At 35.1% G+C, this 22,628-nt stretch overlaps 3 protein-coding genes across 7 annotated transcripts; 2 read left to right on the top strand and 1 right to left on the bottom strand.

Annotated features, from left to right (window-relative positions):
* Positions 1-2,545: 2,545 nt before the first annotated feature.
* On the bottom strand, positions 2,546-4,332 carry LOC110600219 (cytochrome P450 736A117). Its single transcript, XM_021737013.2, has 2 exons — positions 3,363-4,332; positions 2,546-3,281 (listed from the first exon to the last, which is right to left on the bottom strand). Exons 1-2 carry the CDS (start codon positions 4,275-4,277, stop codon positions 2,673-2,675), a joined length of 1,524 nt encoding a protein of 507 aa, XP_021592705.2. The 5' UTR covers positions 4,278-4,332; the 3' UTR covers positions 2,546-2,672.
* Positions 4,333-6,240: 1,908 nt separating this feature from the next.
* Positions 6,241-10,094, top strand: LOC110631021 (serine/threonine-protein kinase AFC2). 5 transcript variants are annotated; one of them, XM_021778717.2, is made up of 12 exons: positions 6,241-6,487; positions 7,150-7,345; positions 7,694-7,720; positions 7,815-7,968; positions 8,076-8,124; positions 8,220-8,334; positions 8,629-8,720; positions 8,854-9,010; positions 9,068-9,156; positions 9,275-9,372; positions 9,457-9,559; positions 9,653-10,094. In XM_021778717.2, exons 1-12 carry the CDS (start codon positions 6,389-6,391, stop codon positions 9,797-9,799), a joined length of 1,326 nt encoding a protein of 441 aa, XP_021634409.1. In that variant the 5' UTR covers positions 6,241-6,388; the 3' UTR covers positions 9,800-10,094. The 5 variants fall into 5 exon arrangements, with proteins under 5 accessions (XP_021634409.1, XP_021634411.1, XP_021634410.1 ...); XM_021778718.2 differs by having other exon boundaries at positions 6,243-6,487; positions 9,092-9,156; XM_043950313.1 differs by lacking the exon at positions 7,150-7,345 and having other exon boundaries at positions 6,259-6,487.
* A 9,041-nt stretch (positions 10,095-19,135) lies between these two features.
* On the top strand, positions 19,136-20,975 carry LOC110631186 (cytochrome P450 71A1). Its single transcript, XM_021778921.2, has 2 exons — positions 19,136-20,112; positions 20,197-20,975. Exons 1-2 carry the CDS (start codon positions 19,174-19,176, stop codon positions 20,794-20,796), a joined length of 1,539 nt encoding a protein of 512 aa, XP_021634613.1. The 5' UTR covers positions 19,136-19,173; the 3' UTR covers positions 20,797-20,975.
* The last annotated feature ends 1,653 nt before the right edge of the window (positions 20,976-22,628 follow it).

Here is a 22,628-nt window from a genome sequence, read left to right on the forward strand (position 1 = left end):
GGTTAGAGAGTTTCTAGACGTCTTCCCAGAGGAGTTGAAGGATGGCTCCAAAAGGATGGCTCCAAAAGGAGTTGAAGCTTGCCCCCGAAAGGAGACTTTCGTCTCTGTCTGGGAGTTTCGGCCGCCGAAAGTGCTGCCGAACATGCATGAGTTTCGCCTCTGTCTGGGAGTTTCGGCCGCCGAAGGTGCCGCCGAACCTGCCTGACTTTCGGCTCTGGAGGGACTTTCGGCCGCCGAACCTGCCGCCGAACCTGCCGCCGAAAGTGCCCTGTCCAGCCTTTCCTTGCATGTTTTGCATGGATGTTTTGAGATGTTTTAGGGGGTTTTTGGGGGATGTTTTTAGAGTTATGTTCTAGTATGTTGGTCCCTCATTTGAGTCCACCTGTGTAGGTTTGGACCCGAGGAACCGAGGACCCCAGCAGTGAGTCAGCTGCTTCAGTCAGTGTCAGAGCTAGCCAGAGGTGAGTGGAATGACTCTTATGCTTTTAAATAAATAAATAAATCAGTTTTGAGCATGTTCATGCATCACGGATGCCATGTGATATTCTAGGATGCTTGCATTAGAAATCACGAATATGTTGCATTGCATAATATGTTGTTGATGTGGATGAATGTTGAATGATCCATTAGCCCTCATATGTTATGACATGATGATATGATATGGAAGTCCAGGTGTGGCCTGCACTACGCCCCTGGCACTATGTAAGAGAAAGACCGGATGTGGCCTGCACTACGCCCCCGGCATCATGGATTATGTATGTTATGTTATGTTATGTATAAGAGAAAGACCAGGTGTGGCCTGCACTACGCCCCTGGCATGATTGGATTATGTAGAGGGCTAAATGGTGACAAGTTCATCATTGATATGATTAGTTGTGATGTGATGCATTTCATGTTATCATATGTTTTAAATGCTTTACTATTCTGCTCACTGGGCTCTAGTAGCTCACCCCTCTCCCAAATTCCCCAGGTTTGCAGGTATGGGTTAGACAGAGAAGTCAAGAAGAGTAATGAAGTCTTATGTATGTAATAGTTAGAAAGTGGACATGACAGATTGTATAATGATGTATAGATATGTAATGTAATGATATTGAGGTTAGAAGTGTGCTTGACCATAGTTTAATGTAATCCCTTTTGAAACATGATCTTAATGTTATTGATGTCCATATTTAGCCAACTCAACTCTTGTTATGCCACCCATTGGGGGCTTTGATGAGATCCCACAGAGGGGTCAAGTTTATGATTATGTATATGATTCAGTGCATGCACAGGTTGAGTTTGGTGGATGATAGAATGTATGAAAGTAAAGTTTTAAATTTTTATGTATTATTGTTGATCATGTATGGGATTAAACAGGTTTACAGGTTGCATGTCAGGCTTGCTACGGGTCCCGGCGGCCTTAAGCCGATCTGGATCCTAGCTCCAGTAGCGGTCCGATTTTCGGGTCGTTACGGTCGGTGTCAAAATGATATAATTTTCATATGGGACGGACATGGCGATTTCAATCAGGAAAAAAAAAATTCAGTATATATTATTGGTTTGAGTTATCTTATTATAGTATTCACAAAATATTTCTTTTATTTTATAATTATTTAATTTATTTTTTTATATAAATTAAAAATCATTATTATTTGAACTTAAAAAATAATTAATTAATAAATAATTATATTAAAAATAAAATAAAATAAAATGGGTCCCGGCGGCCTTAAGCCGATCTGGATCCTAGCTCCAGTAGCGGTCCGATTTTCGGGTCGTTACGGTCGGTGTCAAAATGATATAATTTTCATATGGGACGGACATGGCGATTTCAATCAGGAAAAAAAAATTCAGTATATATTATTGGTTTGAGTTATCTTATTTTAGTATTCACAAAATATTTCTTTTATTTTATAATTATTTAATTTATTTTTTTATATAAATTAAAAATCATTATTATTTGAACTTAAAAATAATTAATTAATAAATAATTATATTAAAAATAAAATAAAATAAAATCGATTTAATATTAACTATAATATAAAATAAATAAATAAATAATATTTAAAAATAGAAAAAATGAAAAAAAAATTATAGAATGGAAAGAGTAGTATACTAGTATTAATATATAAATAGATATTATTTAAGTAATTTCTCCATTTAGAATTGATATATTTTTAAGAATTTAATTTAATTGATTTTTTATAATAACTATTATTTGTAATAAAAAATTTTAATTCTTTAATTTAAAAAAATTATTTTAAAAGAAATTGAAATTATATATAATTTTATCAGAACTTACTGAATGAATAACGCTAAGGAACATGAATTTTGTATTTGTTGAAAAGTATTTAAAATCAGCACTATACCAATTCGACGATCCGATTGAAATTTAACCTTTAAATCCGTTGTTTCCATCGGTTATTAGACCGACCAGGTTTAAAAACCATATTAAAAATCAAAATCTACGGAACTAGTTGACTGATTGGCCGAGTGCAACAATCTTTATTTATTTATTTTTTTAGAATTTCTTTTATCAGAATATAAAGCAATAAAGAAACAAGAAAAATTGAAAAATATGAAATTAATATAATAATTCAAAATTCCTAATAATGAGACTAAATTTATTTTAATCCTTTTTTAAAATGATTTCTCTAATCTTAAAACCCTAACTTTGTCTGAATTATATGGGTGGATTAAGACCTTGGAACTGCAATAGCAAGGAGAGGAAATTTTCTATGGATGGTAAGACCAGGACATTCAGTCATGTCCAGATCTTCTCCACTGGCACCGCCAGGCAATTCCCAATCGAACTGATTAACAATCTTTGCCAACACTAGCTCGTTTGTTATCATGGCAAATAAAATTCCAGGGCATCCCCTTCTACCAGCTCCAAATGGAATCAATTCGAAATCTTGTCCTTTGAAATCTAAACTGCTATTCAGGAATCTCTCAGGCCTAAACTCCTCAGGTTGGTCCCATCGCGCAGGGTCTCTCCCAATGGCCCATGCATTGGTAAATACCGTCGAACCAGCAACTATGTCGTATCCTTGTATTTTCACATCTTGGGTCGATGCTCGTGGAACTAGCAATGGGATTGGGGGATACAACCTTAAAGTCTCTTTGATCACTGCCTTCAAGTAATGCATTTGACCCAAATCATCTTCTGTTATCTCTGCTTTGCCATTGCCAATTTTCCTGACCTCGTTTTGCACTTCCTTCATCACTCTTGGGTGCCTCAGGAGCTCTGACATTGCCCATTCTAGGACTGTGTAAGTAGTATCAGTTCCAGCAGCAAACATATCCTGCCAATTAACTAATTAGAACATGCTGTACTTCATTAATTTCTAATTAATTATAGTTGAAGTTAGGGAAGTCATGAATACCAAGATGAGGGCTTTGATGTTAACTTTGGTCATGGAAAAGCCAGCCATGTCATCCTCCTGAAGCTTAAGCAGAACATCCACAAAATTTTTCTGGTCTTCTATTTCTATATTTCTGTGGTTAATATTGCCTCTTCTTTTTGCAATATCCATATGCTCGTCAACTACTTCATCTAGAAATTTATCAAACTCTTTGGCAATTTTCTCCACTTTTGCATCAAAACCATTTATGCCGTTTACCCAACCAAGCCATGGGATGAAGTCTCCGACGGTGAAAGTACCTAACAATTCCATGAACTCCCCTAACAACTCCTTGAACTTCTTCCCACCTTCTCCTTCACTGTACTTTCTTCCCAAAGCCGCCCTGCATACAATATCATTTGTGAGAGATGCAAAGTTTTCACTCAAATTAACTGGGGATGACGAGTAAGCAGATTCTTTGATCTTCTCGGCCAAGATGGTGGTTTCTTCTTCTCTTACACTTCGAAATGATTGCACCCTCTTGTTAGTTAAAAGCTGAAGCACACAAATGCTTCTCATCTGCCTCCAATACTCACCATAAGGTGCTGTGGACACATCCTGCCCTTCATACAGAAGTTTATCAGCAATGTTAAACTTTGGTCTGTTTGAGAAAGTGAGGTCATGGGTTTTCATGATCTCTCTCGCAACATCTGCAGATGAGGCAACAAGGACAGGGATACTGCCAAAGTGGAGTTGCATAAGAGGACCATAACGTTGAGCCAGCGAGCGTAGAGAGCGGTGGGGGTACGGGCCTAGTTGGTGAAGGTTTCCAAGAATCGGAAACTTTGGTGGTGAAGGTGGGAGGTTTTTGGTTACAGGAGGATTCAGGAACCTTCTAACAACTAAGAATGAGAAGAGGAAGAAGAGGGGAAGGATGTTGATGAAGAATTGCCACATGATGCTCAACACTAAGCAACTTTATCTTGTGTGAACCTTGGCAAGGCAGTTTAACTTCCTAGCTTCCTCTTATAAAGAATTTCCTTAAACTGAAAAGAAATAGAAAATTTACTATTTAATTTTTTTATTATATATAAAAAAATTTATTAATTAGTGTCTTATTTTTTGAAATATATTAAATATTTTTAATATTTTTAAAAATTTATTAATTTATTTTATTAATTTTTAAAATTTTAATATTTAAAAAAAATTATTAATTAATTTTTTATTTTAAAAATATTTTAAATAATATTTAACTGTTAAAATTAATAAATTTAAAAAATTACTAAACATTAGTTTTTCTGGAAAAATGAGTCAGTTTGGTCTGTCACGGAGAAAATGTGCCACTAGAATCCAGAGGGAAAACGACAACAGAGCACGTGGTAAAGTCATATGTGGCTAAACTACAAGGGAAGCACATCTAGCTATTGTCCACAAATTTGATTTAAAAATACACTTGACCATGTCAATATGATCTTGCTTTCTATTTTAGCGGCCAAATATAAATGTGTTAGCAAATTTTATAACCTCATCTTGTCGTTTTAAAAGCAAATTAGTTTTTAATTTAATTAGTATACAATAAAATAAAATTATTAGAATTGTTTATTAATAATTTTGATATGTGATCTATATGTTCAACCCAATCAATTATGTTTGTCCGCATCTGATTATTTCCAATAACAACATATTTTATCAAAAAAATTATGAATATAAAATTATAAAGAATCCGTTGTAACAGTAAATAATATTATACTTATGATAATACTTCATTCTCTTTTAATTAAATATTTCAAATTTAAATATTGAATATATAATAGACGTTTTATATTTTAATAATCTGCTAATAAATAAATTTTAATTTATTAATATTAAAATTATCTTTAAAGTGACAAGATTTTAAATGTAAACTCAAATGATAGTCAATTATTAAAAGAAAAAAAGAAAAGAAAAGAGAGTAATTAAAATCTGCTGGATAAGGAGCATGTTGATGATAATGATCTTGTGGAGTGGAGGCTATCCGTATGCATCGACTTTTGGGAAAGTAAATAATCTAAAGAAAGTTTGAAGGAAATGCAATGTAAGGTTGCCTTTGCTTTTTGGCCGGATTGAGGATGGATCCCACCACAACAGCGCAGTGGCTCCAAAGTCCAACCCAATTTTTGCGCCTCAGTGAAAACGACAAATGATTGATGTCATACCTTAAAATAATAATTTTAAGGGAAATCAATCAAGCTTGATGGGTCCATAAATCAACTAAAATTACATTAAAATTCAATAGTTAGGCCTTTTTCTAAAGTTATTTTTTCCGTATCCAAATACAAATCTTTCTATTTTCTACGCATCCAAATATAGACTAGAATGCCCGTGTTGTTGTCAAATGCTAATTGAACCATAGTAAGTATTTTGATTGTGATCGGTTGGACTAACTGAATACCTAGCTTTTTTCTCTTCCTTTCCGTTTGCTCTAACTATTTTTTAAAGACTTTTGGTAGACAGCTGGTAATGGGCTTCTATGCTTGGATATGGTTTGCATACAAGTTTTTGAGCTCGAAATGGTGTTGTCACACTTTAGCCGTTTTCTGGAAACTAAATCCAGGATCACCGGCAACACTGAAGAAGGCACTTTTTTTGTTCTGGTAGCCTAGGGTTCATTGAGCCTCGGGCTCGGTTTATGGACTTGTTTTCTGGGCTTCAATTCTGTTGCTTTTGCCAATGTTCATTTATTCTTTCAATTTTAAGGCCCATGACTCCATTTCTGTAAGACCATCTCTATCAATGAATTTATGACTTTTATCTTTTAAAAAAAATACAAAACCATTTTTTTTAAGCCAGTGAACACGTGTCCCGGTCCAATGCACAGCTAAGATAGAAACACGTGGACGGCCAAATATCGTGTCCACCGACTCTTCCTCGTATTATTGAGGGTTAAAATTAGGGTTAGCTGAATGAAGCCTTCATCCAACCTAATCCTCATATTTTTCTGTCTGGTTGTTTATTTCTCCTCAGGGTTCCTTTCTTTTTCCTTTGTTTATTGATTTTCTGTGTAGTTCGCCTCGATCTTGCTTTCGATTATGGAGATGGAGCGCATAACCGAGTTTCCCCATACTCACATGGATCGCCGTCCCAGGAAAAGAGCTCGTTTGGGCTGGGACGTTCCTCAACTTCCTAAGGTAGTTGCTTTTATTCTTTGTATTCTAGCTTTCTTCTTTATTTGATTTTTTTTTTAAATTACTTATGGAATAGATCTATTATGCTTATCGTTGGTTATACACTTAGTTACGCATAAGATTGTTTTCTTTGCTCTGATCTGAGTCTTTTATTGTGTATGGTATTCCTTTTCAACAAAAATTATTTAGCTTTTGCTTCGTTTTGTTCGTGACCTATATTTGGCCTTTATAATAACAGGCACGCATGCATGTCTATATTGTTTCGGGTTATCACGGCCCGCGTTTTAAAATTTTCTTTACGGGATTATGATCGGAGAATTTTATTACAGAGTTTATGCCAACAAATCATGCATGTGCTATTCCATGAAATATATAGAAATTTGATGGTATATTGTTTGAGCTGCGTAGTGTCTCTTAATATTTCCTTAATTTGCTGTAGACATTTATATAAATATGTTTAAAGGAATGCCTCACTGGGTATGGCATTATCTGCTTTTCTGGTGTTCTGCTAATATGGTCTTGGCATCTTGTTAACTGAAATTTGTTTGTTTCCTGTCGTGGATGAGTTTTTGCATTTGTAAAGGGGATCCCAGGGTATGATGGTTTCAGGATAGAAGTTTTTATTTAATTTCTTGAGTGGTACATGAATGGGTGGCTGTGTGTAGGCTCAGGTAGGATTATTTTGTGGACAAGAGGTTGGGAATGAAACAAGCTATGCATCTTCTGGAGCAACCTCAGACCTTACTACCTCTACTTCTCTCTTTGTAAAGGGGGTGGCTACAAATGGTTCTCCCCCATGGCGGGAAGATAACAAGGATGGCCATTACATGTTTGCGATTGGAGAAAATTTAACTTCTCGATGTAATTATGCTTACCAACTTTACCTTTTAAACCGTTATTGGTTTTTGTAATAAGTCAATTTCTAAAATGACATTGAATGTTATTCATGTAGTACATTTACTTCTGGTTTAAAAAATTATATTGAGGTTCCATGTTGATGTTATAATGCATGGGGTGCTGCTGCTGCTGCTGCTTATTTTTCTGTCACTGGTTACCAGAAACTTTTAGAACTCCATGCATTAAGACTTGTCATTTCCTAATAAACTATTCTGCCCTAGATGATCGAGTAGTTTTGCTCATGTTATGTGCTTGTGCTTGTTATTAACCGACTAAATTTATTCTCTCCTTTTTTCTTTCCCATATATGCAGATAAAATACACAGTAAGATGGGTGAAGGTAAGTCTTGTTGTGAAGTTTAATATTTGAGTATCATTGTTTTGCAATTCATATGTGACATCATATTTCCCTGGACTATTTGCTGCTTGTGTAGGCACCTTTGGTCAGGTTTTGGAATGCTGGGATAGAGAAAAAAAGGAGATGGTTGCTATCAAAATTGTCCGAGGGATCAAGAAGTATCGTGAAGCAGCTATGATAGAGGTTGAAGTACTGCAACAGCTTGGTAAACATGATAAAGGTGGAAACCGGTGAGTAGGCTACAACATATCTTGACTGGTTTTATTGGCAGTTCCAGGTCCAGTAACAAGCTATCTTAAATGCTATGTTTCTGGTTAAATGTGTTTATTCCTTGCAGTTGTGTGCAAATACGGAACTGGTTTGACTATCGTAACCATATTTGTATTGTAAGTATATGATTGATTTGTAATGGATTAATTTCCCCACTTAATAAATAATTTGGGGGTTAAGACTTGTGGGTGGATGTAAATGGTTTGAACAGGTTTTTGAGAAGCTTGGACCAAGCTTATACGATTTTCTTCGCAAAAACAATTATCGCTCATTTCCCATTGATCTTGTCCGTGAGATTGGAAGACAACTGTTGGAATGTGTAGCATGTGTGTAATAATTACCTAAGCTAGTTACTTTCAACAAATCCTTGCATTTTCCTTTTTTCTTGTTAGCATTGTAATCGAGGTTTTTACGGTATGATTTTTACTTATGATTATAAGATGTCCTTTTTTGCACACACATACAATACAGTTTCTTATTAAGGAAGTAGCTAGTTGTGCTTTTTTTCTTCCAACGAAATTAAAAAATGGTTCACTGCATAGTTGTATCAATTTAGAGGGCTGATATAATTATGTTGGTATCCAGACGCCTGATTTGTCGGTATTTGTTGAACTCTGCAGTTATGCATGACTTGCGCTTGATTCATACTGATTTGAAACCTGAGAATATTCTTCTAGTTTCTCCTGAATATGTTAAAGTTCCTGACTACAAGGTAGTACCCATGTTATTAGGGTCTTAATGTTTGGTTAATTTAATGCCTGTAATTTTATTTTCAACAAAATACTTTTGGTTCTTGCTGTTTTCACAAGAGGGTGGCATATCACATTGTCTTGTGGTCTCTGCAGGGCATGTCACGAATGCCAAAGGAGAGCTCCTACTTCAAGAGAGTCCCAAAGTCAAGTTCTATTAAGGTGATTGATTTTGGTAGTACTACTTATGAGCGCCAAGAGCAGAACTATATTGTATCGACACGTCATTACCGGGCTCCAGAAGTTATTCTAGGTAGGTTCTTAATTCTGCGTTAAATGTTCCTATTTTATTTAAATTATTTGTCAGAAGATTATTTTCTTGGGATTCATGTAGGACTTGGGTGGAGTTATCCTTGTGATATATGGAGTGTTGGTTGCATCTTAGTGGAATTATGTACTGTATGAATCTTAACTTTGCTTTTGTACTTTCTAGTAATTCTTTGGAACCATATATGTATCTACTGCTATCTATTAATAATGTGTGCATTAACCGTACAACTTTGCAACTGATTTGCAGGGGGAGGCTTTATTTCAAACCCATGAGAATTTGGAGCACCTAGCAATGATGGAGAGGGTCCTTGGGCCCCTACCACAGCATATGCTGAAGAGAGTCGAGTATGCATATTATCTTCAACTTCATCATGGATGTCTCTTATTTCATGTTCTCTTTGCTTGATAATTCTTTTACGTCTTGGTCAGTCGGCATGCTGAGAAATATATCAGGAGGGGAAGATTGGACTGGCCTGAAGGTGCTACCTCGAGGGAAAGTATTAAAGCTGTTATGAAGTTACCTCGTCTTCAGGTTGGTATTATTTTGGAATATATTAACCAGAATGAGTTTTAGGATTCTTTTTGTTCTTTTTAATTTGATATTTTTCCACCTCCATTATTTCAGAATCTAGTAATGCAGCATGTTGATCATTCAGCTGGAGATTTGATTCATCTCTTGCAAGGTTTGCTTAGGTATGATCCCTCGGATAGGCTAACTGCTCGGGAAGCTCTAAGGCACCCCTTTTTTGCGAGGGGCCAATTCAGGAGGTGATTGCCAGATTGTAGACTACCAATGCTTAACCCTGTAAATGACAAAATCGGGTATTGACCTCCAGGGCCCCTGGGCAATTACTGTTGGCGTCCAACTATATAAAGCTGGCGGATGTAAATATATTTCCCATTGTTTTTTTTCCCTCTATTATGTGGCCGTACGTGATTATGGTTGATCAATCTGCAGCGACTGTACCGTCATACCTATCCTAATCTTTAACTCAATGAGAGTCCAATTAGATGTACACGATTAATGTGGAATCCAGGAATTAATTTATAACTTTATTGTTCGAGGACGTGGGTGGTAATTTATGTTCGTGTGGTGGGAAGGGTTGGCTGGTTAAGGCCTCTCTGCCCGACTGATGATTATATGATTTTGCAATTCCTGGTCTTGGCGAATTCTTCTTTGTTCAAGATGGCCGGCAAATTCTTATTAGCTAAGATCTGTCAACCGGGTTTGGGAGATAGCAGCCCAATTAGTCGATGAAAATGGGATAGATGAGAAAAATCTGGTGCTGTCGTCGGATCCACTTTAATATCTCATTATTTCACATGGAATCGTCCTCTACGAGAACTCGCCCGTTTCGATTAGCATTCTGGCAGTTGGATTGTTTTGATGCGAGTTGCCATTATCTTGTTGAAGAATTATATTTGGTCTGGATTTTGAAGAATTTTATTAGTTTCTCCTTCAAATTAAGTCATTTTATTTAAACATTATTGTATTTTGGGAAATTAAAATTTTAATTTCTGTGAAAAAAAAAAGATTCTTTGAAGATTTGTACTGTTGAGTTTTTCAAGTATTCACATTATATGATTTTTTATATAAATGTTAAAATGAGTTGATGAAACCTTTAAAACTAAACGGTTTGATTTTATAATGATGAACTGGTTATATGAAGCCCAAAGCAGGTTCACACAAGCATTTCTAGTATTATCGTTCAAAGTCCATTGTACATGAATCACTCTCTTATCTGGCTAGTGAAACCTGGAAGCGGTTTAAGCCCACGCTCTTTCTGATAAATAACTGAAGCCATATGTCAGGCTCTTTCTGCAGCTTCATATATCATATTAAGATAAATCTATGACCACAATAAGCAATATCGTTATTTCACTCCAGCACGTCAGAGATCGGATATGCGTCAAAAAGATATAGCCTGTGTCTTATTCAGCTGGTTCTGGTTATGGTTCATATTAATGAGCTGACTGCTGTTCATTAAAGCTCAATACAGGCAGGGGACGTCCGCTGCCACTAAGTAATGGCCACAGTAGAAACAGGAGAAGATAACATCGTAATTGATATCATAAGGATAGAGAAAAAGAGAATAAAAAGGAAAATCCACGCCTGCTAACGATTTATAATAGAGAAAAACTTAAAAAAGAAAAATTTTTCAGTGAACACGTGTCCCATCTAGCTGGGGCTTCCAAGTTCCAAGCTCAAAGGTTAAGCGAGCGATCAATATGTGTTAAAAATAATAATTTTCCATTATCTTTTTTACTCATTTAGCGCAACTGTCTGTCAGTAGGTCCTATGTGTTATCTGCAATGAGTGGCTTGTTTTGTAAAGCAGCTATTTCGCTATACCTGAGGAGTGTTGCTCAAAGCGACGAGTCAATTTGGTGCAATGCTCCGGACGTAATCCAAAATACAGTTTTGCTCCTTTACATCATCACTCTTACAAATTTTAATTCAGTCATATAATTTCGTTTGTGGTTATTCTGTCACCACCAATTCTATTTCTATCATCAGCGTCTTTCTGTAGCTGTGTTTCAAAATTTCCAATAAAACTCATCTACAGTGATCATCTCCAAGTGAGGTAGGATTGAAGATATGTATGCTCATGTCTGTACAGGAGATCACATGATTCACTTCCGGAAGCTGGACACCAGTCATCCATGCAGGGGATCCCTCTTTTGACTAAACTGCTCCTTTTCTCGCTATAAGAATTCAATTCATCACTAACGGACTGCACTGACGATTGAAGTCCCTTATTGATACTAACGGTTATCTCTAACGGAACATGAAAACGTATTATTCACTAACGGACATACATAACCGTAAGTATTTTCGTTAGTGAAGAATACGCTCAAAACCATCCGTCACAGGTCCATTAGTGAAATATTAAAGGATATTTTTTCCGTTAGAAATTCGTAGCTGATTTTATTATTTTTTTATGTAATGTTTTTTGCACTAACGGACCATTAGTGAATTATAAACCCAAATATAAAATGTCCTAATTGAAATCCCTATATTCTGTGCTTGGAAAATTAAAATCTCTGTGAAATTTGAAATTGCATCCAACCTCTAGGTCTTTCACCGCCACCGCCATCCACCGTCGACAGGTGCGCCCTTTTCGGCATCACGATCCACAAGTGAGCCCTTCTCTCTCTTCAATCTTACCATTTTCGACAGACAGTGTCCACAGGTGAGCTATTTTCTTCCTCATTCATGTTCACTTGATTTTTTATTCATATTTTACCTGATTCATGTTTTGCCTTAATCATGTACTCCAGTCTTGTGAAAATTTTGTGAAATGTTTGATATTTTTGAAATTTTTGATTTTTGTCAAATTTGTGATTTCTTAAAATTTGTAATTTCTTTCCAGTGTACTGCTGGTGCACTTGCTAAGTGCACAACACTGAAAAATGCACCTTATAAATTTTTGTTCGAAAGATGGTCACCTTGAATATTCTATTACTGAGATCTCGAAAAATTATCAAAACCTATCATATGTATGAGATCTTGCTATCATTTAAGAAAATATAGAAGAAGAATAATAGAGGGAAGAAGTAAGAATTTAAAGAGAAACGTGAAATTTAAAAAGCCAGTGTTTGATTTTGACTTGTTTACAACTCTAATAAATTCATTAAAAGTAAAGCTCATTTCGAGCAGGGCTCTAATGGCACTACCATGGAACCAGATTATAATAGTGATCTGGAACTAATTGAAGGGGCATTAGAAATGTAAATAGATGAGAAATTGGTATTAAAATTATGTGATTTAAGAGAGATAAAACGGGAAAGAGAAGAAGGGTTTAAGGAAGGGTGTTTAGTTTCAATATAATACCCAACATAAGACTCTTGGAAATTTATATGAGAATAACAATGATTAAAATTATAATAGTTTATCAATAATATATTTTATCATATTTAATTTAATGTGTATAGAATCTTTTTAACAAGTAGAAGAGAAAGAGAAAGAGAAAGAAAGTCAAGAAGAGGGAGCAAAAGAGTTTGAGAAAGTTTTGGATCTTTGGTGGCCAAATGTGGTATCCGTTGCAAGGGTTATTATTTTTTATACTAATTATTGGGGTTCGTTTGCTCTCAAGGTCATTAGTTGGTTTTGGTTTTGCCTAGAAGAAGTGGCTTCCCCCTTTGATCCCTCTTCGTTTTTGAGTTATCTAGTTAATCTTCTCCAACTTGTGCATGTATATGTGGAGGCTATCTTGTATGGATCGGAGTTTTGTTGGGTGGTTTGTTATTTTTCTTTGGATCTTTATCTTTTCTATTCTTGTGGTGGTTTTTATTGAGAGGATTTTACTATGATTTTTGGCCATCTGAAAGAGGACTATTGATTTTTTCATCGACAACTTGAAACTGTACCAATACGTCAGATGGTACTACTTTCAATAGTTATTTTTCCATTAAGCACTATCACAATTTTCTCCAACTAGTGTTTTGATTGGAGCTCTAGTGTTCTATAGATTTTATGAATTTGCATGTTTATTTTTTTTTTTGGTGAGTGTGACGGTAACTATATGGTGGAGTCAGTTAATTTTTTTAGTACCTCACTATGTGTTTTCCAAATTTAACTGTTTATAATTTAATTTGATGATTCAATAGATCCAGTGCACCAGCAGGTGCAGTATCCAGTTCACCAACTGGTGCACTTGCCAAATGGACCACTCAGAAGTGTCACCACTTTTGATGGGTATTGTGTTAATTGATGTAAATTCAACACAATCAATGGAAATTCAAGTACTAACTCAATGAATTTTGGTGTATGTATAAAAGGAAGTAATTACAGTTCTGAAGAAAGTGACTACTATGGACAGTTGGTTGAGGTGTTGCTGTTGGAGTATCTAGGGTTACCAATTAAGCGGACTGTACTTTTCAAATGTGACTGGTTTGATCCAACACCAAATACGGGTACCAAGGTGCATAGACAGTATAGCATAGTCGATGTTAACAATAAGTGAAGATACACTAAATACGAGCAATTTGTATTAGCCTCTCAGGCAACACAGGTCGTTTATACTTCATACCCGAGCAAGCGTCGTGACAAAAATGATTGGTGGGCTGTAATGAAAGTTAAAGGTAGATCCGTTGTTGAAGTATCTGAAACGTCTTCAAAGACATATGAACCTTTTCAAGAAGATGAGATTGATTACGCAGAAGTAAATCTGGATGATGTTACTGAACAACATTGCTTGAATGATCCTAGTGGAGGAATGACTGAGATTCATGATGATGTTTCGACAGATGAAGATAAGTTTCTTAGTGACCCTGATTCTGATGCAGATGTAAATGGTGATAATGAGTTCGATTCGTATGAATCATAATGAATTAATTTATATTCTAAATCAGTTTGGAGTAGTATATTTCCATTATTTCTCAGTGAGTAACTTACTACGTTTGTATGTTTTTAATTTAATGTTTATGAACTTTATATTAGGTTCAATTTGCATTGACTTTTTTTTTTGTTCACAGATGAGGGGACGTGGAAGGGTTAAGAAGCCCAGAGGACCGGTTCGACTTCCTGCTCATACAAGTCAAGAGGAGGCAACTGCAGATGACGTACAAGAGCATGAGCTGCAGTTACCGCGGACATCGACGGGACTTGGGAATACGGAACTTCAGATATGGGTACCACTTGCATCCGGTGTATAGCCATGTCATAGGGATCGATCATGTCCACCAGTTCCACCATGTACCGATGCATTGCCTCCCCGTCCCCTTCCACCTCCTCACCGTCATACTATAGCTCCTCACCGTCCCCCTCCAGCTCCACGACCTTCGGTATCACATTCACACTCAGCTCAACCTGCATCCTCTTCTGCTACTGCATCAGCTAGAGGGATAGGATCTGCATCAGCATCTACTCCATCATCTGCTCCAGCATCTGCGGGTTCGACCACTACTGTAGGCGGCACACGGTCATTCCAACAGACCATTTCACTCATTAATAACAAGTAATAGTTAATTATTTCTTAATTACGATTAATTTCAATGTTTCCCTATACTAACTCACTTTTGTTCATGTAGGTTACATCCGTCGGAGATGTGCAGTCGCAGGATTACTCTGATAATAAAAGAAAGATTGGTCGCGGAAGGGCACTGTTGGAAGACAGTGCCAAATGACACTAAGGAGTTTTATTGGCAGGAATTCAAGGTGAAGCATAATTCTTTAAACATTTTGAGCTATATTATGAAATGTGTAATTACTAACTACTCATATACTTTAATCGTTTTGCAGAAATACTTCCTATGGGACCAAGCAATTGACAGCTTGGTCAAAATTGCATGGCAGAAAAAGGCTGCTGAGAGATATAGGGGCTAAATGTGGAAAATCAGGAAAGGGAAGACGAAGAATCTGGCTACACCAGATTCTATTTTGAGAAAGTGGCAGGAAACTTGTCACACTTCTGAATATAAAGAGAAGTGTGATAAGTTTTCTGCCAATAGGCGCAGTGAGGCTGGAGGGTCAGGATCTGGCATTTCCAGGCACGCTTGCGAATCAGTTTCACAGTATACCCACCAGCAGAGGATGATATTAGTAATCCCTTAAATATTTATTTTATTATAAATATTTTTTTGCGATGCTAGTTGTTATCCTTCTTATAATTGGTAACAGAGAGAAAGACTAGGAAGAGAACCACATCCTTATGAGCTTTTCGAGGCTACACATAAGAAAAAGGGGACGGAGGAGTTTGTTGATGCTAAGTCAAAAGCTATTTATATAAGTTGATAATAAATGTAGTTATAAACAATTTTGATGTACTTAAATCGTTTTACTAATACGTTATTTGATATTTATAATGCAAGATAAATACGTACAACTAAAGGAGGCAGCAACACAGCAACAAGAGGGAAGCAATGAGCTGACACCCATAAATGAGGCCCAGCTTTACTACGAAGTGGTTGGCGGGCAAAAAAAGAGTCGAGTTTATGGATTAGGGTCCAGCCTTCTACATATTTTCATAAGCCATCTCATTGTTCCGCTTCATACACGTCTGCACCCTCATTGGATCCTCCTACAATTGAAGCAATGAACAGGATGCAAAATAAAATTGATCGGCTAGAGACAGAGAATGGTCGAATTACCACAGTGGTGGAGGAGTTGCAGGCGTTTATGCATAGGATGATGGCACAACAGGGTATTGGGACATCCACTCAGACATCTGCTCCTAGGGCACTTCCAGCTCCGTCTCCACAGCAGCGGCATGATGATGCCCCTGTCATTGGTGATCATCATACAGACAGTGATAATGATACAGATGATGAGTTTGCTAGTTTAGTTTAGTATGTCTCTTTTGTTATGACCAGTTGGTAATTTTTATTTTAAAGTATAATTGTAGTACAAAATCTTTAAGTTTTAAATATATTTTAATGATTAATTTGGTTTTTTACGTATATAGTTTAATAATGTCCAGGATGATGATGATGGATGTATATGAATGTACAGGGTACAGGTGCAGGGCTTATTTTAATAATGTATGAAAATATAGGAATGATTTTGTAATTTTATGATTTACCAATGGATTACCAACGGAATTTCTGTTGGTGTCACTAACAAATCCATGTCTGTCGCGAAGGAAAACAACGCCATTTTATATTCACTAACGGAGCAAATTCCGTTAGTATTACTGACGGAATTGCATTCCATTACTAATCCGTTAGTGTTACCAACGGATATTTTCATTGGTGATCCGTTAGTGACACTAATGGATACAAATTCCGTTAGTGAATAATTTACCAACGAGATTTTTCCCAACGGAATGAATCCGTCACAGTTCCGTTAGTAAAATTATTCACTAACGGAAATTTTCGTTCGTAATTTTTAAAATTCTTGTAGTGTTTCATTGTGCCCAAAGTACAGGCGATCAGTTCTCCGATTTCAACAAGGTAGTATTGAGTCTATCCTGTCTTTGTTTTTACTACATCCTGCTTCTTCATTTTGTTATAAGCTATTTTATGAAGATAACACCAAAGCTTATTTTCATGATAATTAAATTTAATAGAATTGATGTAATGAGTATGTAAAGTTTATGCGAAAACAATTTAAAATTTGTTATTAATGTGCCAAGTGAGTAGGGACTACTACTAAAATAAGAGCATGTCCACGTTGGATAGATGTCCTTGTGAGTTCAAAATTAACGGTCTCGAGGAATATTAGGCTTTGAACTTCAATTTGGCTTGTACATACATAAAAGAAAAAGAAGAAGCTTATCGGCAAAAGGGCGCATCTTAATTTCCAATAAATTATTCTAAAAACATTGCAAAAAAGTCAGTTTCTATTAAGTTATTGAGAAATCTCGCTTTTAGCCGGCGAAGTCTCATTTTAACTAGCTAGTTTCAATATTAGCTAGCCACTTAATTTTCTCGCAGATAGATTTTTCAATTTTCTGAATCAAATTTGAATATGAGTGATATATTGCTTTGAATATGGAATCACTTTAAATTAATTGTTTAAAATTCTCATTTTAAAGACTAAACCAGTTTATAAACTATAAAACAAAAATTGACATTTTTTGAATCTATAAATTCATCATTTAAACTTTAAAAAAATAATAATTAAATTAGTGGACCTTGCTTATAAATAAAAGAAAAAATATAAAAATAAAAATCTGACATATTGTTCTTAGACCGGTGACATGTGCAAGTGTTTGAATTCAATTTGGAACTGCAATTATGTGACTATCTTATATAAAAATAAAAAAAATGTACATCAATTATTTACACATTTTCATTAATATATAATTTGTTAATTTTAATATTTATATTAAATATATATGTGGAATTTGGGCATGCCTGCCTTCTCAATATATCAAAGTATAGTAAGTATTACTCTTCTAGACTGAGTTTTGATTATTCTGCAATCAGTGCTCCATGCCCAAGCCAAAGGCTCCAAATTTGACTACCTTACAATTCTAAATTTGGCATGGTTGGAATTATTTTTTACTAGACAAAAAAAAAAAAGCTTAATTTTGGATTATAAAATGATTAATATGGTTTCAACCATTGAATCAAGTTAAATTAAGCAAAATTCAGAAATAATTTATTTATTTTGATTTTTGAATTCTGATTAAAAAAATACCTTAAAAAGTCAAGTTTAAATGTTGCAGCTGATCATTATAGGCTGCTTTGCCACTGAGAATTTTTTGCCAAAGGTTTAAGCTACAAAATTACTCTTATATAAAAGGTATTTTTTGTATAAAATAGTTTTTTAAATTATTTAATTATAATTTAAAAATAGAGAATATTAATAAATTATACATAGCAATGTTAGTAAAAAAATTTTAAATAACTTTCTCTATAAAAAGAAAAAGAAAAAAAAAAAAAAGAGAAGTCAAAATGATTGACAGATAATAGAAATACTGTTACTGGTCATATTGGGCCGCTATATTATATCATTTTATGTGAAAACTATATATATCCTTTTTTTATATATATATATATATAATATTATATGTACAGATATTAATTATTTCAATTAAATACTTTGACGTTAACCATATAATCTAATTATTAAAAAATTAGCAACTCTTTGTTTTATATAATTTTCAATCTTGGCTGCTGATTTAGATTTTTTATTTTTATTATATTGAAAAAAAGATCTAGTCATATCATGATATTCAATTCATAGAAACGACTATCTTTATTGATGTACTATGAGCTGAAGGAGCTATTGGATGACATCTGCATATGGACTTTGACAATTTCTTTTCCTTTTTTTAATATAATAAAGAAATTAATATTTAAAAACGTAATTACTATACATTTACTAATACACTTTAATTAATTCGATATAAAAATAAAGGGATATTTGTACTTAAAGAAACTATTTCTAAAAAAATATTTTTATTAATAAAATAAAATTTAAAGGTTAAATTTAAAAATGTTTATATATCTTATTAAATTCTAAGGATTAATTTATAATAATATTTAAGAATAGTAGAGCTAAACTTCTCACTTTATTAACTGCATTAAACTACAGTACCTTTTTTTTTAATCATAAATTGAATACAGAAGCACAGATTATATTGACGGCGATAGATATAATATATATATTTGTGGGCCCAGTTACGCCGCTATATAATGGAGGCCTTCAGGGGTGGAGATCTGCAACTCAACTCTAATCTCTTACCTGAAGAAGGCAATGGAAACCGTGGCTTTGTTGCAACAATGGTGGCAAGAGTTTGCCAAAATCGTTCCATTCAATCCTATGCTCGTTTCCTCTCTTCTCCTTTTATCCTTGGTTTATCTCTTTAGGCTAAGTAGAACTCACAAACTCAAATTACCTCCATCACCACCAAAGCTCCCAATCATTGGAAACCTTCACCAACTAGGTGCTCTCCCCTATCGCTCCCTCAAGAAACTCTCTGATAAATATGGCCCCCTTATGCTTGTGCATTTCGGCAGAGTTCCAACTCTTGTAGTTTCAACTGCAGAGATTGCTCATGAAATCACTAAAAATCATGACGTTGCTTTCGCGGATAGGCCAAAAACTAGCGCTGGAGACGTCCTGTTTTTCGGGTGCCAAAATCTCGCTTTTTGCCCCTATGGTGAATATTGGAGACAAGTGAAAAAGGTGTGCGTTCTTGAACTCTTGAGCCAGAAGCAGGTGAATTATTTTGAGTTTGTAAGAAGGGAGGAAACTGCTAAGCTAGTGGAGACGTTGCGCGATGCATGTGTTGAAGGATCTCCGATTGATCTGAGTGAGATGCTTGTTACAATCTCCAACAACATCGTATCAAGATCAGCTCTTGGTACAGTTTATGATAATGAAAGTGAGCGTCAGAGTAGTTCAGGGGATTTGGTTAGGGGAGCAATAGACCTTGTGGGAAGTTTCAGCTTTAAAGATTCTTTTCCCTATTTGGGGTGGCTTGACACTTTAACAGGCTTCACCGGAAAGGTAAAAAAAGCTTCCAAAGAATTGCATGGTTTTCTTGATCAAGTAATTGATGAGCATCAATCATCAAAAAGCCAAGACAAAGCTGAAGATAGGAAAGATATTGTGGACATTCTTCTCCAGCTTGAAAAGAATGGCATGCTTACTGTAGACTTCACTCGTGAAAGCATGAAAGCTGTCCTAATGGTATACATCTATCTCTCTTTCTTCTTTCATTGTCAACAAATTAATATCATGGTTATGTAGTTAAATTGTTCTTAATAATTGCAGGACATGTTTATTGGAGGAACTGATACTACTGCAACAACCATGGATTGGACAATGGCAGAGCTGATGAAAAACCCAAACATAATGAAGAAAGCACAAGAAGAGGTAAGAAGAGTGGCCGGAAACAAATCGAAAGTAGATGAATCCGATCTTGATCAGTTGACCTACCTAAAATGCATTGTGAAAGAAACACTGAGGCACCATGTTTCGGGAATGATTCCACGACAAACAACTACAAGCACCAAGCTAGATGGGTATGATATTCCACCAAATACAAGAGTTTTAATCAATGCATGGGGAATTCAAAGGGATCCAAGATTATGGGAAAAGCCTGATGATTTTATCCCTGAGAGGTTTATTGACAACCCAGCAGATTTCAAGGGGCAACACAAAGAGTACATTCCCTTCGGTTCTGGAAGAAGGCTTTGCCCTGGAATATCATATGCACTCAAAGAAGTTGAATATGTGTTGGCTAATCTCCTCTTCTTGTTCGATTGGAAGTTACCTGATGGTCAAGGACACGAAGATCTCGACATGAGCGAAGTCTTTTATCTTGTGATTCGTAAGAAAGTACCTCTCATGGTTGTGCCGACTGTGCATTAACCAATAACTATTAATCCACAGCGGACATGATTGTAAGGCTGGGATTTAATTTAGTTATATGCTCTATGTTATTTTCCTTTCTTAATTAATGTTTTGTGGTGCTAAGCTTCAGATAATGGATTGGTCTATCTTTATAATGCATTGTGGATTAAAAAATAATATTTGAAGAGTTAAATAAATTAGCATTATGTTCTTTTTAGTTTTAGTATATGTTGTCTGACACTATGCGAAACATATTGATTGAATCAGTAAGATGCACTAATTTATTCCTGCTTTGTCTGGTCTGGATTAAAAATCCATAAATAATTTAAGCCATTGGAGAATACTTGACAATAGGAATTGGTAAAGGGGGCAAGCAAAAGTTATCGATTTGACGAAAGAGGTAGCATTATGTGAGCATGGGTTTGAAACAGTCTTAATGAATTTCCTCAGTTCAAGACACTCTTAGATAAGTTCTCTCTACTTCACAGTTCAGGCAGCCATGCATAAGTAAGATTTTTGGAAGGCCACTTGAAAATAACGAAAACAATAATTTGTCAAATTCGTAGGTACATAATATAAAATTATATATTTATTTTATTTTTAAATAAAATATAATTGCATTGAGTAGTTGATTAAAATAGCCTAGTTTCTTCGCTGCTGCTGGTTATATTATGGTGAGGTTTTTTATGATTGGCTGCAGACATAGCCGAAAAACCAACGAGATATGGTCAAGAGAGACGGAAGCAACAAAGAAAGACAAAAGCCCTACAAGGGCATCTTCGTCGACTCAGATTTAAGAATAATGTTAGTGATGGCTGAGCCCAATTGGGATGAAGTGGGCCCTTTTCTTTTACTTTTTTTTAGTAAATAATTCCGACACCTTAGACTTTTACATCCAATTCAAAATCCCCGACTACGGAAGGCAACTCCCCGTTTCTTTTACCCTCAAATTGCAATAAAAAAATTTAATTGAATTAATTTTTTAATAATTAAAATGAGTTAGAATTCTTTTATTTAAAATTAAAAAATTTAATTTTTTAACATGTCCCATTGCTTTTCTTTTAGCACGAGATTAGGGCGTGCACAAATTGCAATGGACAAACATGGGCCTTTGCCACAAGTAGGGGAAAAATATAAAGAAATCTGGCCATAAATCAAAATACATGTAAATATGGGCCACACATATTATCTCCAGATGGATAAATCCCCTCCAAAACTGAATCCATGAATTTCTCCAAGAACTCTCAACTTTTCCAAGACCTCTCAACACCCTACCCTTTGATTAGGGGTGTAAACGAATCGAGCCGAGCCGAGTTTTGAAGAACTCAAGCTTGGTTCGTTAAAATTTTTTCGAACTCGAGCCGAATTCGAGCTTTACTCATATCGAACTCGAATCGAGTATTAAGAAGCTCAAGTTTGGCTCGTTTAGCAAACGAGTTTAGACGAATCGAGCTTTTATCGAGCTGAGTCGAGTTTTTATCGAGCTGAGTCTCAAATAGTTCACGAGTAATTTAATTTATTTACATGTATAATGAGTTTTAGTTTAAAACTAATGAGTTTAAAACTAAAATAATTTTAGTTAAATAAGTATATCTATAAATTAGCATGTAAACTTATAAAGATGAGTTTTTAAATCTTAATGATCTAAATATATGCAAGTTTAAGAGTATAACTAAATTATATAGAGCTGAATTTTAAAAAATTCAGATTTGGCTCATGAAAGTATATGCAGGGTTTAGTTTATTTCTCTTATAATAGTTATTTTAGTTTACTTAACGAGACTGTTCACGAGCCTATTTGCGAGCCTGCTCATGAATTCAGAAATGAGTCGAGCTCACGAGCCTTAACGA

Source organism: Manihot esculenta, chromosome 14 (genome assembly GCF_001659605.2).
Source record: "Manihot esculenta cultivar AM560-2 chromosome 14, M.esculenta_v8, whole genome shotgun sequence".
Classification (NCBI taxonomy): Eukaryota; Viridiplantae; Streptophyta; class Magnoliopsida; order Malpighiales; family Euphorbiaceae; genus Manihot; species Manihot esculenta.

Excerpts from the sequence above, each read along its gene's own strand:
- LOC110600219 (XM_021737013.2), bottom strand. The coding sequence starts at position 4,277 with ATGTGGCAATTCTTCATCAACATCCTTCCCCTCTTCTTCCTCTTCTCA. Across the intron at positions 3,282-3,362 it reads ACATCAAAGCCCTCATCTTG|GATATGTTTGCTGCTGGAAC; the intron begins GTATTCATGACT and ends GTTAATTGGCAG.
- LOC110631021 (XM_021778717.2), top strand. The coding sequence starts at position 6,389 with ATGGAGATGGAGCGCATAACCGAGTTTCCCCATACTCACATGGATCGC. Across the intron at positions 7,721-7,814 it reads ACACAGTAAGATGGGTGAAG|GCACCTTTGGTCAGGTTTTG; the intron begins GTAAGTCTTGTT and ends CTGCTTGTGTAG. Across the intron at positions 8,335-8,628 it reads ACTGTTGGAATGTGTAGCAT|TTATGCATGACTTGCGCTTG; the intron begins GTGTGTAATAAT and ends TGAACTCTGCAG.
- LOC110631186 (XM_021778921.2), top strand. The coding sequence starts at position 19,174 with ATGGAAACCGTGGCTTTGTTGCAACAATGGTGGCAAGAGTTTGCCAAA. Across the intron at positions 20,113-20,196 it reads GCATGAAAGCTGTCCTAATG|GACATGTTTATTGGAGGAAC; the intron begins GTATACATCTAT and ends TAATAATTGCAG.